The 20,075-nt window shown below is 34.5% G+C and overlaps 1 protein-coding gene across 3 annotated transcripts; it reads left to right on the top strand.

Annotated features, from left to right (window-relative positions):
* Positions 1-93: 93 nt before the first annotated feature.
* LOC138325878 (replication protein A 70 kDa DNA-binding subunit-like) lies at positions 94-16,787 on the top strand. 3 transcript variants are annotated; one of them, XM_069271876.1, is made up of 18 exons: positions 94-259; positions 513-560; positions 1,662-1,743; positions 2,320-2,428; positions 2,785-2,903; positions 3,559-3,618; positions 4,812-4,871; positions 5,805-5,919; positions 6,185-6,356; positions 7,838-8,030; positions 9,185-9,325; positions 11,918-12,133; positions 12,471-12,598; positions 12,850-12,963; positions 13,635-13,694; positions 14,078-14,125; positions 14,972-15,058; positions 15,367-16,787. In XM_069271876.1, the coding sequence occupies exons 1-18, from the start codon at positions 227-229 to the stop codon at positions 15,466-15,468; spliced, it is 1,887 nt and encodes a 628-aa protein (XP_069127977.1). In that variant the 5' UTR covers positions 94-226; the 3' UTR covers positions 15,469-16,787. The 3 variants fall into 3 exon arrangements, with proteins under 3 accessions (XP_069127977.1, XP_069127960.1, XP_069127966.1); XM_069271859.1 differs by lacking the exon at positions 14,078-14,125 and adding an exon at positions 13,890-13,937; XM_069271865.1 differs by lacking the exon at positions 14,078-14,125 and having other exon boundaries at positions 13,635-13,742.
* The last annotated feature ends 3,288 nt before the right edge of the window (positions 16,788-20,075 follow it).

The raw sequence follows: 20,075 nt of genomic DNA, 5'->3' as shown, positions 1-20,075 counted from the left end.
ATATATACATGTTATTTGTAAAAATTGAAAACACAATCCCTGTTTATTATCAATCGTAAGGTGCCGAAAAAAGTTATTTTCGACGAAATAACAGACTATTTTTACCACCGGAAATAATCAATGACGCAACCGACGCATGCGCGAGTACTCTAAGGAAATAGCGGGAAATCGCTCACATTTTGTCAACGAAGCAGTATAAAGAAAACATCACAAATCAAGGAAAGAAATGGTACAACAGCTGACAGCAGGGGCTCTAGAGGTAATGAAGCTTATTTTGATAAGAATAAGAGTTTAAAATATGCAGATGTGTCATATACAATTTCGTGTCTACCTGCTAAACACGTCTGTTTACGTAAATTTACCAAGGTGCGAAGAATCCTGTTCTGTTGATCATTTCACAGTTCTCTATCTTTTCAGGTTACAACAGTTATATGGTTGTTGTACATATATGATAATATAATTATCGGTATTTATAAAACAATGCCTCTAGCAACATCTGTATTCTATTTCAGTCCATTATCGGTGGAGAGTCTGTTGATAATCCCGTTTTACAAGTTCTTGTAAGTATGACAAAGTCATTCCCACTGTATGCTCCAACAATAACTGATAGATGGAGTGATATTTGAGGTAAAACTTATCATTCTTAATGTCATGTAAGTGTTAAATCGCGATTGTAAAGGTTTTTTGGGTACACTGATAGCGCTCTCCCATAATTTTTTAATTCTTCTAGATTAAATCATATATTGATGAAGTGGATAATTTCTTCCTTTTCGAGATGTTTCTTTCCTTTGAAACCAATGTATATTCAGAGGTTTAATAAACCGGGAAATCACACAAACATTGATCCGTTGATTGTTTCATATTTATTTCAAGTTTTCCATTATAAGCTTAAACGCTTTTCTTTGTAACTGCAACAAGTCTTGTTTGCATAATATTATCGAATTCATCATCATCATCTGATTCTTCATTTTTTCAATATTTGATTACTTTTTTGTATTTCCTGAGAGGTTTTTGTGTTTTTTTCGCCTGTGGAGGAGGTAATTCCCATCCATCACTCAAAACGACATCTTGGAATGTAAATCAACTGTCTTTTCCCCGACCGCTTAGATAAAGGGAATGATGTTATTTAATAGACAACGTTTCGTGATGCCGCTATCACAAGATTCACGTACCTCTATTCGTCTTCGTTACACGTTGCGAGAGGGCGACAGAATTTATAGTGCTCGTTAGTTAGGATGCGTTAGTACACTCATACAGAGCCGACAAATGCAAATTCAGTGGATTACCTGTCTTCGTAAGATTATTTTTCCTGTAAAATAGTCAGGGCCGCCGGTGCCACAAACGGCAACAATCAGGGGGCCCGTAGCAAATTTAAGAGGGCCTCGGGCCCCCGGTCTTACTTAGTGTCGATGCTGTAAGGTTTATTTTGGGTAAACTGATTACGCGCCCCTCCATATTGCAATAGCAAATTTCATAATTTGCAATAGTTAAATTAGCTAGACAACAGTAGCTATAGTTACATGTAATTACTAACTTTTGACATCACCAATACATTTCATTTTCGAAGTTCCTCATTATAACATGATTCGGCCAGTCTACAAAAGTAGATCTTGGGTATTGTTTACTTTAAAATTTGATGAATTTTTCATGAATTATTTCAGAGTTCAAAGCGGATATCTGCCCAAGGCTCAACTGCAGACAGATACAGGCTTTTACTTTCTGATGGAGAAACATCATATTCACGTAGGTTATCTCGGCCAAATATACATTGTTGAAAACTATTTAAAGTAACTTATTTTGAAAGTTGATATCGTAACAAACATGGTTATAAACAATGTTAAAAAATCTTTAAAGATGCCAAGATTTTCTTGTTATCTTACCTTTTCATGAAAGAAATGGACTAGGATCAGTATGTTCATATTTAGAAAAATTAATGTGCCTTGATCTGCTAACATTTTTGAGGTGCAACAAATTTGAATCATCTATAAAGTGTAAAAGGAGCTGGTCTGTGTGGTTTAATTTGTACATAGTGTTAAATACGGTCTTTGTCACTCAGCTGATGGAGCATGCTTCTTTGGCTAAGTCGGTAGAGCCGTAGATTTCACGCCGGAGACCCATGTTTGATTCCTGGCCGGGGGACCTGACCTGTCCCTGTTCATCTACAAAAGCATTCCTAATCATAAATGAATATATTGTGATATGGCTCTCCGTACACGAGGAAATGAAAATTGACAAATCATTGATCTAATCATAAAAAGTTTTCCATCGAAATATTTTCTTGTTTTGCTGCCAATAAAATGAAATTTTGTATCTATGTAGATGCCATGTTGGCAACACAGTTGAACTCTCTGATGGAGAGTGGAGAAATGGACAACTTGGCTGTTGTGAAAGTGAATCGTTATCTCTGTAACACCATCCAAGGAGACAAGTATGTTTACAACCATCGTATGAAATAATCTGATTCCCTTGTACATTCAGTAAAAGGATCAACTGTTGATATAATTTATGCCATAGTGTAATGGCCGATAATAAATATGAAAATATTCCAATGCCTTTTATTCACATTTATTTATAATACAAAGTATATTTTTTGAAGTTAGTTTCCTTCTGCTTTAATATCAAAATAACTAAAATGTTTTGAAATATACTGACTTTTAAGGGAAAATATTAAAATAATTAGTAAAAGGGTAATAGTTGGTTCTTGTAAATTAAAGTATTTTGGCAGTTAGCTGCAATGATTTTACAATTAGCATCTTTCAGTGATGATAATAAATTGTTTTGTAGAAGAGTGATGATCCTGCTTGATGTTTCCGTCCTGTCCAAAGGTTCAGATGTGGGACAGCGCCTTGGAAATCCTCAACAGCTGAAAGCACAGCAACCTACAGCAGACAAGGATGGCCACCGTTAGTTTTACTTTTTAGCTTTATCCCTATGATAAATTTGTGTTTCCAATATTATTAATCAGACATTGCTGTGCAGTTATTGTGGTATTCCTGCTCTTTGAATTATGATTTTGAGTAACAATCACTATAGTGCAAATGTTATTTAACTATTTTGTTTTATTTTTCTTTCATATTTGCATTCATGCCAATACTAACATTACTTTCTCATAAATTTAAATATCAATGTAATGACACAAAATAATCAATATCATATTTTCAGTTGAAAATTCAAATTTAAGAGTGTGATAATTTTCAATCATACAAAATGTACAGTGAATTGACGTACAAGTAATATAATATTTTAAAAGAAATGCATAGATTTGATATGTTCTTTGCATTATGATAGGCTTGTAAAAACATTAAAAATTACAACAAGAAACTGAATTAAGTTGAAATGCTCTATATTTCACAATATTTTCTGTTGGTCATTGATCTATAGATACACAAACATTAGGATATTGTGATTTAATCTATTTCTGTATACTGTTGGTAAAATAAGACAAGTTTTCTTGTAGTGCTACCAAGAACAGGTAATGATATTTGGTGTTGTATTTGTTATGATTAAAATTATATACTAGTTGCCGTATCAAAGTCAACACTTTGTGTTATTTTTCAGACTCTGCGCAGCTCCCTCCTCAGATGCCAAAACAGGAATCGGGTGGTCAAAGCTATATGGGTAAGCGCGATTGTGAAGGTGCCAATTCTGATTATGGTCTGTTACGAAGGTGGGTCACAAACCCCGAAGTCTTTGAACAGATATGTGGACTATTAGAGAATTAGAACAAAAAGTCTTGAATGTGCAGTACTGTCAAATGGCATCTTTAGTTTTGTTAAGGTGACTGATGGGAATTTCATACGGAAATATGAATTTCCAGGTATATATTATAGTATTACCTGGTAAAAGTAAAGACTAAAATGAAATTGTACAGACATACCTATTTAATATATAATGTAATGGTGAAAAAAAGTTGAAATCAGAATCAATTTCCTACGGTTGTTCGAACAAATCATGCTTTTATTCTATTTATATGAATACTTGAAAAATATATTTTCAAAATTGCAAATTATATTGAAATCAGAAACAAAAGTTTCTTGAAATTAATTAAGTATTTATATGCATAATTTTAAACACTATCATATTTTGTATGATATTAATCTTAAGTTGTGAAACGGGTAAAGATGTGAATGTTATTCCAGATAAAAATGTGGATGGTATGTAGAAAAAAACTGAATTTCATTTCTTTTGTCTGGTATTAGAAATTTGATAACTGAAAGTTGAGGAAATAGTAGATTTGACCTTCATCTATCTATTTCATTCAACCCTGAAAATTCATAATGAACTATTCCAGTGTTTGAATCAGAAGAGTCCAAATGTGTCTTCAGGGTGAATGTGCTAAATAGTGTTTTTGTCTGGAATAGCCAAAAAAATTAGAAAAACTAGGTGATTCTGAATAATCTGTATTGTAACTAGTAAAAAGAGATTAAGTTATGTGATTCAAATGCATTTGAATATTTATTGTTTGTGGTTCTAGTTCACAAGGGCAGAAATGAATTAGTATAATGTATTGTTTATTAACAGACACGAAAAGTGTTCAATTGTTTTGTTAACTTTTATATTTGTTTTGAATTAAAATTTAAAATGTTATGAATTTTGGCATTCTTATCTCATTATTTGCCTTTACAATATGCATTCATGTTTTCAAGTGAAAGATCTGTTTGGATAGCAATGTCACTCAATAATGTCAAAATTACGTCTGGACATATCAACAGACTCGACTTAAGAGTAGATCTGCTATCATGATGAATATAATGTTTTTAACTATATAGATGTATATACCCTAACATAACCGTTTTTTGTTTGTACATTAGGTGTTGTCAGTCAGAAGCAAAACACAACCAAGCAGTCTCCACCAGCAAACCCGTACAAAGGTACTGACAATTCCATGCCACAGACACTTAATAGCTCATCATTATATCTTCAAATTACTTCTGTAAAAATGTTACTATTTTTAGTGCCTCTTTTGTCAAAATTATTTTTTGCGCTAATTTTATGTTGCTAATATGGCAGTACCAAAGGTGTTAATTCAAAATCATATGCACATAAACTATTGTGCATCATATCTGTTCAAAATCAAGTTTGCGCTGAAATAAGGCTGTGCCAAAATGAGTATTTTTACGAAATTTTGACTAGGTATGATGGAACAAAAACTGACAAGTTTGTATCTCATTCTTTTTGAAATGACAAAGACTTGAAATCATACTAAACATAAAGCAGGGACATCACATAACTCAAAAACTTGGTAACTGTGTATTTTGATATTACAGATTCATCTCCCTTGTGAAGATATTAATAGTTACATGAGCGTAGCATAATTTTACGAGAATTATTCTGCTACAAACTAATGTAACAATTAACACTTTCAACAATGGCAGATAATTTTGTAACATGAAAAAAGACAATATAAACACAATCAAATTTAAGGCAAAAATAGTAGAATGTTAAATTTGAGGAATTTTCTGCAATTATGAATTTAAGCAATCACATCAAGAGCTTTATGAACAATATACCAAAAAAATGATAAGCAGAAGACTCATGTAGCACAAAACTTGAAATAGGTAAAATATGGCTGATCACAGTACTTGTACCCAAACTTTTACAATATCTAGAAAAGAAGTCATAAATTAAAAAACTTCAGAAACATGTAACAACTATTACGTCTGCTACACATGAAAGTAAAGCCTTTGACTAAATTGTGAAATTATATACTTGTGAGAAAGTCACAAAATGCATACTTCTATCATATTTAAATAACGACATAAGCACGAGCAGAGCATCAACATCAATATGTTTTAACTTAACAGCAGGTAACCCTAATAAAGGACCAGGTAATTACAGTATGAAGGGGTCTAATACACCGTCAACACCAGGCAGCAGTCGTGTGCACACCATCTCATCTCTCACACCCTACCAAAACAGGTACGGAAGTTAGGATTGTGGACATGTTGCTCTTCCACTGACAACCAGTTTACTGATTTTGGCAAGACTGAAGAAATGGTTGCATCATCTGAAGAATATCTTTAACTGAAACAAATTAGCAGTTTTGGAAAATATAAAATTATACTCTTGACTACAGCTTCCAGTAGTAGTCAATAACATGTAAAACTTATGTATTCCAATGAATCCAAAATCAATAATATGAGGGAATTCGATTTAAAAAAAACTTGGATGTACTTTGATATAGATGGCGAATCCGGGCGAGAATTACCCAGAAGGGTAGTGTAAGGACATGGAGCAATTCCCGCGGGGAAGGAAAGCTCTTCAGTGTTAATTTCACAGACGAGTCGGGAGAAATACGGGCCACAGGATTCAACGAAGCTGTCGACAAATTTTATGACATGCTGGAAATGAATAAGGTAGAGTGGAACTTGTTTTTAAAGCTACATTATCCAGTAGATGGTAGTGGCTCTTAAGTTAATTGATCATTAATTATAATAAAATTGAATCATTGAATAGCTAATTCATATATAGTCAAAACTCGTTATCTTGAAATTCAACGGATCAACGAAAATAATTCGACTCAAACGTAATGTCATTAGGTTTGATCAGAATGTGGTTTTTAACGGTCCTTATCTTATGACTATTACAGCAGGGTTCATGCCTATTACTGTAATCAGCATATTATCGTGATTTTCCAACTCCTAATGATTTAATTAAATCATTTTGGGTATATATGTTTTCAGATGTTTTTGGATATTTTTTAAATACATAAACTCGAATTACGATAATATGATCGTCACGATAATAGGCATGCACTCTGATTTATCGATAGTGATATACTGACTTTGTAGTCGCTGAATAAATAAATAAAAAGAAGCCTTTTCTTATTTCAGAATTTAATGGTATTTCAAAATAATAACATACTAGCAAAATAAACAATAGTTTCCACCTACCGTAGGCAGACTACACACTCCGTTTTCGGCACTGGCACACATGTTCACACATGCCGGTTAATATAATTTACGGTTAATGAAACAAAAGTAGATTTTGTACCAATGAAGAAATACATTATATGAATAAGATACAAGTACATGTGCAATGATTTAGTTAAACATTTAACATTGTGGGTTTGTTAAATTAGTTTGCACCATCAACATTTCATACAAGCCTAAAAAACACTTTCGTTTCTAATGATTCCTGAACAAACACGCTTCTGGTCATAATCAGTCACACTGATGTGGCTATGCTGTGTATGATTGTGTAAACGCACGTTGTCTATGTACTAATTATGTGGCCAGACTTGAGAGGATTATTAAACAATTCATAATTAGAAGTCATAATTGTAGTACATTTCCATAGGCCTATGCATTCCGATCTCAATATGTGCAGGTAAACCACAGGTGAATTTCAATTGTTTGTATACATGGTATATTTAAGGAATTGATTCTTTTTTTCAATTTCAAATTTTGACTGAAATTAAATTCGAGATAGCGACTATTTTTTTTGCTGAATATCCATTCTAGGGACCAGGAATTGGCTTTGACTCAACCGGAGTTTCGAGTCACCGAACTTCGAGTCATCCAATCTTAAAATACATATACAAAGAAGGAAAAAAAACGGGACTTCAAAATTAATTCGACTCAACTGGAATTTCGAGTCAAGTGATTTTGAGATAACAAGTTTCGACAGCACACCACTAAAATCTGTGATGAACCACCAAATTGTGCTAATTTATATCCACACAAATAAACCATCATTAACAGATTTTCGCATTTGTGCTAAAATTTGACTGCGATGAAATAAGTACATGTACACTTACTAAAAATCTGAACTTTTTATCTGAAAGTGCACTATAGTCTGAATATACAGAATGATGAAAAGACTGTCTTATATATAGGTCTATTATGTGAGTCGAGGAACACTGAAGACGGCCAATAAACAGTACAGTAATGTACAGAACGACTACGAGATGACGTTTAATCAGGATACCGTTATTGAGCCCTGTACTGAAGAGGTGGATCTACCTGGCATTAACTTCCAATTTGTAGGGCTGAATGAGCTTGATAGTAAAGCTGCCAACTCACTTGTGGGTAAGTGTTAGTTTTATAATTAAAAGGGGGAAAAGGAAGAAGGAAAAAAATAATAATAAAAAGGTCATTTTAGACAGGTCATTGTAAATAATTCTGTATTGGATTCATGCAGATATTAAAAATATTATTTCAAGCTATTACAAAAAATCAACTAATAAAGAGCTGTTTTACTGTGATATGTGTAACATTAGATACACATGAAGTTTAAACCAGAATATAGCATTGATGTGGACAAACAACTTGTTCAGTATGTTTGAATGGTTATAACAAGTTGTTGATGGAATTGTGTGAAGTTCCAAGAAATCATTGGTGGGAAGTATAGACCTTTACAATAGTTATATGACTGTGCTTTATATGTGATTGTGATATGACTGCTGTAGATGTGATTGTGATATAACTGTGCTGTTGATGTGATTGTGATATGAGTGTGCTGTAGATGTGATTGTGGTATGACTGTGCTGTAGATGTGACTGTTGCTGTAGATGTGATGATTGTGATATGACTGCTATAGATGTGATTGTGATATGACTGTGCTGTAGATGTGATTGTGATATGACTGTGCTGTAGATGTGATTGTGATATGACTGTGCTGTAGATGTGATTGTGATATGACTGCTGTAGATGTGATTGTGATATGACTGTGCTGTAGATGTGATTGTGATATGACTGTGCTGTAGATGTGATTGTGATATGACTGTGCTGTAGATGTGATTGTGTATATGACTGTGCTGTAGATGTGATTGTGATATGACTGTGCTGTAGATGTGATTGTGGTATGACTGTGCTGTAGATGTGACTGTGATATAAATGTGCTGTAGATGTGATTGTGGTATGACTGTGCTGTAGATGTGATTGTGGTATGACTGGTGTAGATGTGATTGTGATATGACTGTGCTGTAGATGTGATTGTGTGATATGACTGCTGTAAATGTGATTGTGATATGACTGCTGTAGATGTGATTGTGATATGACTGTGCTGTAGATGTGATTGTGATATGACTGTGCTGTAGATGTGATTGTGATGTGACTGCTTTAGATGTGATTGTGATATGACTGTGATGTAGATGTGATGTTGATATGGCTGCTGTAGATGTGATTGTGATATGATGACATGACTGTGCTTTATATGTGATTGTAATATGACTGTGCTGTAGATGTGATTGGCGTTGTTAAGACCTGTGGGGACGTAGGAACAGTGACCGGACGACAGAGCCAGAAAGAGATCACAAAGAGGGACATTTCTTTAGTCGACCAAACTGGCATGTCCGTCAACATGACACTATGGGGAAATGAGGGTAAGCTAGTAGGGATGTCACGGTTCATGTTTTTTCAGCTCGGTTCGGTTTCAACTTTTTTTGATCGGTTTTTCGGTTTTTTCGGTTCGGTTCAGGCAAATCTCAATTACACTTTTTAAGTCTATTTTCTATCAAAAGCAAGTTCTGCTTTAGATTTAAAGATGGTATATCACTTAAACAAATGGTTTTTTTTTCTTTATCAAGATTTCACTTCTAATTAAAAACATATAATTTATTGCGCCCTGAAAAATAATCCACAGCACTATATCCTATATACATTGAAGTTCTAAAAGTGCATGCAGCAAAGAAATTCATTAATTATTCTATATCATTTTGTGTCTTAATTAGACATATAACACGATTAAATACCAATTTTTGTTCAAATATTGAGTATCATTTATGATCTCTCAGCAGTGGAACATCTTTAAAAAAACATAATTGAACATTTTCTTATCTTTTTAACTCTTTCAGTACTATTGACACATTAATCAGTCACAGAGAGATATATGTCCTCGTATCCTTTATGATACATTATTTCGTCACTAAAACTTTTCCCGTATCCTTCATGACGCATTATTATGTGATGATTGACATGTGAAAATCGTAAGTTTTACCGCAAATCAATACATCGGTATTATCCCAGAAAAAGTGTTATGCATTTGAATTATAATAGAGATAAACATTATTACGTACCAGGTGCATGTTCAATCGTAAAATGGTTTAATTCACGGAATATTGGCCGACGGAAACGCGATTGTTACAATCGGCAACACAATGGCGGCTTGATTTAGCTGCCGATATTCTGCAGGATTAATGTTATCGGAAAAATACATACTAAAAAATTATCAATTATAAAATATCAAGCATTTAGTGAAATATATCATTTAGATATTATGTATGTGAAAAATCATGTCCGCAGACAGCAAAAAACGATCTTCTGAATGACTGAACTTGCACACGTGTTACACATATATGTCGGTCAACAGGTGTATTTCTCGGGATTCTGACAAACAACTTCGCCGTATTTTCAATGAAATAATCTGCAATACAGTTTATACACGTAAATTACAGGTATTATAGGACAGTTATTTTTTAATGAACCGAACCGAAACTTAGAATTATCGTACCGAACCGAACCGTACGGTTGAATTTTTCGGTTAACCGTATTTTCGGTTAACCGTGACACTCCTATAAGCTAGTCTACAATCAAGGGTTATAAAGCTTTTTGTTATTTGGTTGTAGAAAGTCCTGTAGTACCGGGGCAAGTAATATAACCACCCTATCTATCTGTAGTTGTAAGATATTTTCTTAAAAAGTGTCAGGTTTGATTTTACATAGGTTATAAAGTAAAGTAACTTCAGTGACTTTTTTTTGCACACTCATGCCTAACTACTTTTAAGTGATTAGAAGTTAAAATTCTACTTGAATCACATGTGAAAAAAAGATTGAGCAGACGCATTAGCATCACTTTATTTGTGAAAGATCACTTAACAACTGATAAAAGATCACTTACAACTGGGAAAGATCACTTACAACTGGGAACTATCACTTAGGGCTGTTCCAGCAAAACATATATGGTAGGGGGGGAAGGCACTTTGAAATTAGGAGACCCACCGATAGAAGTGATTTTCAATTTTGTTGACCCCCACACATATCTATTTTTTGTGAACAAGACCATGGCATAGAAGGGATTTAATTTTTTGTTTTGCTCCGACATCTTTTTGGATTTACATATTTTGATTTCTAACATTTAACAAGAGACCTAGGACAAAATCGTACTGTATATGGTGCAGTGAACTATTGTTTGATTTGCTGCATCTATTGCTATTTTGTATAAAGGTATAATCTTCCTAGAACTAGCAGAAAATCTATTAAAGATACCGAAGTGTTCCATAAACGTAATGCAAGAGTAGACATCTGAGCTTGTGAACTGACATGTTTTCCTCGACATAATACCAGTGAATTTAAATAAAGACCTGTTGTTGACAAAAGTATTTTGCCAAAACTAATCTGTTGTTTCTCTGTACTATTGCCTAGTTTGATTGAATGTAATATGTTTTAGATAAATATTCTGTGAATATTATATCAAAACATCCATAAAATAAAATGATTGTTTTTTATTGAAGATGATCAATGCTTTAATATTGTCAGAAATTAATATTTTTCTCAATAGTTATTTTTGTAGTCAGGATGACTGACATGAAAATTATAAAACACAAATTTTTGCATTATATATCAAAAAGTTAGAGCTGCTTCAGATTATGATAGACCCATCCACAGAAGTGATTTCATTGAAACGCCACCCTGGCACAAAAGTGATATTATTTGGAACCTACCATGGCACATACTATTTCCTTCCCTGGGTGCCATATATGTTTTGCTGGAACAGCCCTTACTACAACTGGGATAGATCACTTATTACAACTGGGAACGATCACTTATTACAACTGTGAACGATCTCTTACAACTGTGAACGATCACTTACAGCTGTAAAACTTTGGACTGTACACTTGTAAATTTATGTAGATGATTATTTCCAAGTGATTCCTATAGCTGTTCTCTGAAATTAAAGGAAGATAAAAATGTTTCAGGCTACAAATTTTAACGGCGATGGTAACCCAGTGATGGCAGTAAAGGGAGCTCGTCTGTCAGATTACGGAGGACGGTCTCTGTCTGTATTGGCCAGTAGTCAGGTGTTGATGAACCCCACTGACCTCAAGATTGCCTTCCAGCTGAGGAGTTGGTTTGATTCCGAGGGACAGAACATGGACTTCCAGAGCTTTAGGGGCGAAGGTGGTGGTGGATCTGGTAAGATTTGGTTATCTGAATTAGATTTTAACAGTAAATGAATTTTTGTGGGGTTTATGAATTCTGGTGTCCTCCACACTCTACATCGTTTCCATCTTGCCCAAAAACAGAAATTAGAGAAGTTGTTCAATTTGTTGCACACAGATTGTTGTTGCAAACAGACATGATTTTGCTATTTAGCTGAAATGGTTATAAATCCACTTAGATAATCAGAACATTTACCTTTTCTCGTAATATGTTTAGTTTGGTGGGGAAAAAAATGTTATTTGTGATGTAATATGTGTATGAAAATCCTTCTGTGTGTATTTCCTAACTAATGAGTATTTTTCCATAATAGGAAGTGGCACTAATTGGATGACGTTTGCTGATGTAAGGTCTCAGAACATCGGAGGAGGAGAGAAAGCCGACTATTTCACCTCAAAAGGAACATTGATCTTCCTCCGCAAGGAAAATTGCATGTACAGGGTAAGAAAGTCTTTTAACAGCTTCATCTTGTTTTATGTAATTAATGAGGATCTTTGAGTTTATCCCTGTGTTTATCCAGACTTTCTATTCTATAACAAAAGAATCAATTTTCAGGAAAATGATAAGTAATACAAAGATTCAACATAAATTTGGTTAATTCGATATTACATGTCATTTAATTTAGAAAGCTTTGGTTTAGTACCAAGATTTCAATTTAGTACTCGAAGTATAATGGATGAATTTGATTTCAGGCTTGCCCAACAGAAAGCTGCAATAAGAAACTTATTGACCAAGGCAATGGTATGTTCAGATGTGAAAAGTGTTCGAGGGAGTTCCCCAACTTCAAATGGAGGATGATTTTGTCTGTAAGTGAAACAATTTGTATCTGTAATTCATGGTAAAAAATGTTGTTAACATGAACGTCAAGTTGTTTTATAAGATTTGATATTATAACAAATATGGTACAAATTCAGTACAGGTTATGATATATTCTTTCTGCTATATGTAAAATTAGAAAATTCTTTGTGCTATTTCTATAGTTTTCAACATTCTTTTGTATTTTCTGATTTTGGTACATAATATTGGAAAGTCAAAATAAACAATAAGTAGTTGATACTGTACTTGCACCTTCAAAACAAGAAAATTCAATTTTGATTCAAGGTGTGTTTACATCTATGAATTTAGTTTTAATAGGAATCTAGGCACTTCATTTGGATTATCGGTATTCTTTAACCATACTTATATTAGCGCTTTTTGCACTGTCTTTGAAGGGGTTATTCATATACTAAATTTTGTAAAAGGGTATTTTTTCCGGTATTGAACCATTGAATTGCGCAAATTTAGATCCTTTATCATAATTAACAGTTTTAAACTTTTTAGTCCACTAAAAATAACGTTTCCAGTATATTTTAACAGGTTTTGATTCATAATGTATAATGAAATAGCATAAGGCAGCAATTAAACATAACTCTAAAGTAGCGAAATCCTGAAATACAATATCTTATATCAGTATGTATAATAAATCTTGTTCTTCCAGGCCAATATTGCGGACTTCTCCGACAACCAGTGGGTGACCTGTTTCCAGGAGTCAGCCGAGGTGTTACTGGGGAAGAATGCCCAGGAACTCGGAGATATGAAGGACTCTGTAAGTATCTACAGATATATAGGCTCATTTTACTTGGGTGCTAATCTTGCTGAGGTGTTACTTGGGAAGAATGCCAAGGAACTCGGGGATATGAAAGACTCTATGTACAGATAGGGCCCATTTTACTGGGGTGCTAATCTTGCTGAGGTGTTACTGGGGAAGAATGCCCAGGAACTCGGGGATATGAAGGACTCTGTAAGTACAGATAGGGCACATTTTACTGGGGTGCTAATCTTGCTACAGTGTTACTGGGGAAGAATGCCAAGGAATTCGGGGATATGAAAGACTCTAAGTACAGATAGGGCACATTTTACTGGGGTGCTAATCTTGCTGAGGTGTTACTGAGGAAGAATGCCCAGGAACTCGGGGATATGAAGGACTCTGTAAGTATCTACAGATAGGGCACATTTTACTGGGGTGCTAATCTTGCTGCGGTGTTACTGGGAAAGAATGCCCAGGAACTTGGGAATATGAAAAAAGTACAGATAGGGCACATTTTACTGGGGTGCTAATCTTGCTGAGGTGTTACTGGGGAAGAATGCCCAGGAACTCGGAGATATGAAGGACTCTGTAAGTATCTACAGATATATAGGCTCATTTTACTGGGGTGCTAATCTTGCTGAGGTGTTACTGGGGAAGAATGTCCAGGAACTTGGGGATATGAAAGACTCTGTAAGTACAGATAGGGCACATTTTACTGGGGTGCTAATCTTGCTGAGGTGTTACTGGGGAAGAATGTCCAGGAACTTGGGGATATGAAAGACTCTGTAAGTACAGATAGGGCACATTTTACTGGGGTGCTAATCTTGCTACAGTGTTACTGGGGAAGAATGCCAAGGAATTGGGGGATATGACAGACTCTGTAAGTACAGATAGGGCACATTTTACTGGGATGCTAATCTTGCTACAGTGTTACTGGGGAAGAATGCCAAGGAATTGGGGGATATGACGGACTCTGTAAGTACAGATAGGGCACATTTTGCTTGGGTGATAATCTATGTCCACAATTACAAGGAGGCACAAGACAAAATATACCGCAGCCCCCCCCAAAACACACGGACATTCACATACAACACGTTGATATAGAGGGGAGGTCATCCTTAAATGACCCTGGCTGTTAATAGGACATTGAGACAACCAACCAGCTTCTTGTTTTATTATCTTAGCAGATTCTGATGTTAGTTAAGTTGTTTCAATGTACTAAAATGAATCTTTATTTCTCCGTTCAGGATGAAGCAGCCTTTGATCAAGTGTTCCAAGATGCAATGTTCAAATCCTACATTTTTAAATTACGAGCAAAAATGGAAACATACAATGTAAGTAATTCTGTCATATTGGTCACAAATATGGAAAACAACACATACATTTGAACTTTTGGAATTAAAAGAAAATGCTATTTTAGATCAGAAGTACCTGTGAATATAAAAGGATAGTTCAAGAAATGGTCAATTAACCGATTTGATTTCTTATTCTACAGAAACTTCAACAGTATCTAATACTGTCCAGTTTTGAGGAGAGATCATTTTTTATGTCATGTGTTTGATAACTGTGTTCAGTATGCTTTACTGGTATGTCACTGAAAACTTTCCAAAAGTCAAACAATTATTGATTATTGAAATTTCAGGATGAGACCAGATTAAAGACGATATGTGTGAATGCAAACACTGTCAATTTGAAAGAATATGGACATCGTTTAGTGGAGGAAATCAACAAAATCGCGCAGTGAAGATGGACCTTGTATTATTCCATTAATATTGTGATCATTTTTATAACATATTTATTTGTCATCTGATGAAGCATTCACTGGTGTACTCTTACAAGATGAAGGACCAGACTGAAAGTGGTGCACTAAACAATGACACTACGAATGATAAAGCTTCGTAAAAATGGAAAAAACAGAGAATTACTCAAGAAGTGGTGTGAGAAGCTTTTACAGATCAGCTAAAACAAACTGTTGTGTGTCAGTATATAAAAGATTGCTATAAGATTTGCATTTAACCACATATTGTGTTTAAATTTTGAAGTATACATGTGATGTAAAAATGATAAAATGCATCATACAGAGGAACTTTTAAACTAGTTTCCTGTGGAAATTTGGTGTATTCAATATAGAATTAGTGCTAGGTCTATGTTCAATCAAGGTTGTTTCAAATTCAAATCTTGCACCTGCACGTTAATAGCATGTACGTTGTAGAAAGAAAATATATTATAAGATTAACTATTGTGTGTATATGCTGATAAAATTCCACAAACAAACAGCTTCCACAATTGTGTCCTCTGTAACTTTGAGGCTAGAACAAAAACATCTTTCAAGTGCGCCGTGGAGAACATGGGAACCTTAAAATTGGTTGTAGGTCCATCTCTCTATCGTATGTTCATGTGTTATTTCTTAATCATTCAGGTGTGGTGTCACAATAATGCAATGCTTTTGTCATTTATTTCAAAAATGCAGAAAAGATGCATTGATTTAAAAAAAACTTGCTCAAATTTTTATGATGCTTGTTAACGATCAGTCAAATAATAGTATTTCATGAAAATCGGTTTCCAAGGCTTAGTAAGTTTGTTCCTGTAGTAAATGATGAAACCAGGCTGAAAGTCATACTTGGAAACAGTAGTGAATTATTTGAAACTAGTTATTGTTTAATTTTGTTTAAACTTGTTACAACATCATGATGAAAATTGATTATAGACATTGTCAATGATCGAGAAAATGCTGAATGGTGAACGTTTCACATGCGTAGATATTTCGAGTAGATTTAGCAATCTTATTTTGCATGAAATTTTTACTAGATAGAAAACAAGGTTTAGAATTGTTAAGTTATGTTAAACCTATATAAATCCTGTTGGTAGATTAAAGACTTGTTTGATAATACCTAGATAGATTTTATGTATCAGAGTAAGATTGTCAGAAAGGTTATTGTTATGTATTGTGAAACATGTTTGATTCATCCAAAACAAAAATGTTCAACAAGCATGTGGAGAATGATAGAAAATATACAGTGGAGTAGATTGATATATTTACTGAAATAAATTTGTGAACATTTATCTAAGTGTTTGTTTCATTGATAACATTTAAAGACTTATAATTGCTTTCATTGAATGTGCGTATTAACATTTATCACATTACAGGCCCGCCCTGCCATGTCATAATTATCGTAAGACATGTGAAATAACACTATTATGACGTCGCATATAGATTTTACATCATTACTTGTTTATGACATCACATGATTATCTCCGCAGACGGACAGATCACATATCGGAGTCGGATTTCTACTGTTTTATAAAGAAAATTAAATTGAAAGCTTCATTTACGGTATCGTTCTATTAATAAAAGTTATGTGATATTAAAATTTTACACTCTTGACTATGTTGTATGAAATTTATCAAACTCGTTAAATAATTTGATATCAAATTATAGAACTTGATTCTCTATTTGTATCATTTACATCCGATTTGTATATGGTTCGTATCTAAAAAATGGCCCGAAAGCAGGGGGATTATATGTGTACGCACTCCAATGATTGTCAAATTCAATACGTACGTGCATCGATTGCCGTCGGTCAGAAATCGTTTGTCTAGATCTCCGAGCAAGGTTATAGAAGCTATTTGGTATCGATTCCTTAGAGGAAATTTTCTCAAAATTTTGAAAGAGTTGTCTTTCTTTGCGTTATTTGATGTTCGTTGTGCGAGTTTTCTCTTCTTGCTGAAAATTAATATTTTGAAAGAAATCTGGAGGTTCATCATCATTATGTGCTCACGGTTTTCTAAAGGATGATAAACTTCAGTGTCACCCTAAATTACTTATCACCTGGCTAGATGTTTTTACTGGCGGACATTATTAATGAAAATCCTTTTGTACCCAACCTTAAAACATGTATTATGCTCGACAACATCACAAATCGTAGTGTGTAATCCAAACCGGTATAAGTAAGTAAACAATAGCAAATATTGACAATATATATATTTATAATTGGGTTCCGGAAATGTGACATTAAGAAGTATTTCTACCAAACCATGCAGAAAATTGAAAAGGGAAGAATGGATGTTTTGTGTTGATTGGGCACGTCGGTAAAATGGTACCGTGAAATCGATAGGTCTGTTCTCGATCCCGGTACTTCACTGCAAATGTTACCAAAACCTTCATATCACAAGGTCCATGTGCCAATCATTACAATGAAGTGTGCAATTGAGAAAAATATGAGCCTATCGCCTTTCACGACTTGACTTTCGTAAGTGAACCGAATAAAAGTAGGAGCGAAATAGCTCTTCTGCATGCAAGCTACAACATTCACATTTTGACCTGCAATATCAAAGGTCATTTGAGTTATGGGGCGGTTATTGCAGCGCAATATAGTTTGTTGTTTATGAAGCATGGACGTTCCCGCGAAATGCTATATGACTGTAAAATATTCCTTGTTAAATTGAGTGAACTTTACATATATTTTCATTAAGAATACATGATAGATATTTTACAACCCAATGAGCATCGTCTTCCTTGTGAAATAAATATACGCTTTAAACCATGCAACCAGTTATCAATGTAATTGCCTTTTTCATTTCTACGAATTTTCTACAGTGGATACCAACACGGCATTACGTGTCAATGACAGGCGGTCCCATTGTTTGTTTGTGGAAACCGATATTCATAGTTCTCATAGTCCTTGATGATAATTGAAGATGATAATAAAGAGGACCCACTTCCAAAAGTAATCTCATTCGAAAAAAAATCCAACCTCGGGAACGGTGGGGAATGGGTTCACGGAGATTATTCGAAAAAGTGCATTATAACTATCTTCATTTCAATCCACATTCCATATGTTGAAAACTACGAATCATATACACATGTGGTTGGGTGTCATGTCCTTATGGTTGAAATAAAAGCATGGCCAAGCAACAACTTAGGAGGCAAAACTAGAATTGTATAAGTGATAGATTCTATTTGGGTAATTTTATTCAGTCTTATTTGGAATAATCTTCATAAGACGTAATGTTAGATTCTGACAGCATATCAATTAAGAGAAAGGATGGTGATGATGAAGTCATTTTAAACCAAGAACCTGTTCTTGTAAATGATCAGAAGACGGTTTCCAACCTCTTTAGTCGGTCGGGTTGAGGATGGAATCTCAAGGCTGTGGTCACAATCACGGCTTACACGTGCACGTATTTAAAATACGTTAAATCAAAAACTACAGAACAACAATCTTAAAATAAACCACAGTTCAAAGGAATGGAATGTGGGGACAGTCGGAGTTAAGTCCTGATAACGGCTTGTTGACAATCACTAACATTCATTCACAAGAAATCTGTGGAAAATCGAACTCTATCACGAGCGTTGAGCCTTAATGTATAACCACATGTAAGTGTGAGTAATATTGTCGCCAGTCTGCCTCGTCACCAGGCACACCCCGGGTTAATCCACACCGGTACCCACCCACAGGTAGAGTAGAACACAATATGCCATTCTTTATGTCGTGTTCTGTTGCTTTTGGTAAACAGGTAAATTATCCCCCCCCCCCCCCATACACACACACCTTACGAAAACTTTCAAAGTTGTTTTGTTTTTGTGGTTCAATCCTTCATCAGTATATTTGTGTATATGCGGGTCAGTTTCAATCCATATTTTTTTAGCCTATCCTGATACTTGTCTCTTTAAGACATTGTTACGTGGGGCCTAGATATGTATGTAGACTTATACAAATTGTCAGGTCCCTGTGCTTGTTTCGCCATATTTTCAAGAAACCGTGGTGGCCGACATATTACCACCACAACACAACAGGTCTCCACATCTGGGTCGTGAGTTCGAATCCCATGTGGTGCAGTTGCCAGGTACTCGCCGCTGGTCTGTGCTTTTTTCCAAATATTCTGGTTCCCTTTCACCACCAAACCTTATAGTCCTTAAATGACCCTAGTCCGTGGTTATAGGACGTTAAACTAATAAAACCAAACCAGGCCCTATGTCTCCCCATATCAATGTTCAAAATCGGACTAGGCTCTCATAAAATGTTGATCTGTTAGAATGCATCCAAGATTGAAGTCTTTCTTAAAAACTTATAAAAAGATGTACATGTAAGATGATGGTTGGGTCACATCTAGAACGAATATTACCTACCTGACTTACTATATCTTTATCTGTCATAGTGTCCATCTTCGGTGTCAGGCTCGAGTGAAAGTTTGGTTAATTTATAGGTAGTGCATAATTTAGTGAGGAAGTAGCAGCTGCTGTTTACTGGTGTTTATTAGACAAAGTACATATTCCATGACTTGTGACTAGCTGTATTCCTTACTTTCGCTTTTAGAATTAATAGAATTCCTAATTTTTCCGAGTATTAC

The sequence above is a fragment of the Argopecten irradians genome, chromosome 1, assembly GCF_041381155.1.
Source record: "Argopecten irradians isolate NY chromosome 1, Ai_NY, whole genome shotgun sequence".
Classification (NCBI taxonomy): Eukaryota; Metazoa; Mollusca; class Bivalvia; order Pectinida; family Pectinidae; genus Argopecten; species Argopecten irradians.
Note: the sequence above shows the minus strand (reverse complement) of the source record. Positions and strands in the feature narration are given on the sequence as shown.

Coding starts and splice junctions, on each gene's coding strand:
- LOC138325878 (XM_069271876.1), top strand. CDS start 227: ATGGTACAACAGCTGACAGCAGGGGCTCTAGAG. Junction 260..512: donor TGACAGCAGGGGCTCTAGAG/GTAATGAAGCTT, acceptor ATTCTATTTCAG/TCCATTATCGGTGGAGAGTC. Junction 3,619..4,811: donor GGGTGGTCAAAGCTATATGG/GTAAGCGCGATT, acceptor TTTGTACATTAG/GTGTTGTCAGTCAGAAGCAA.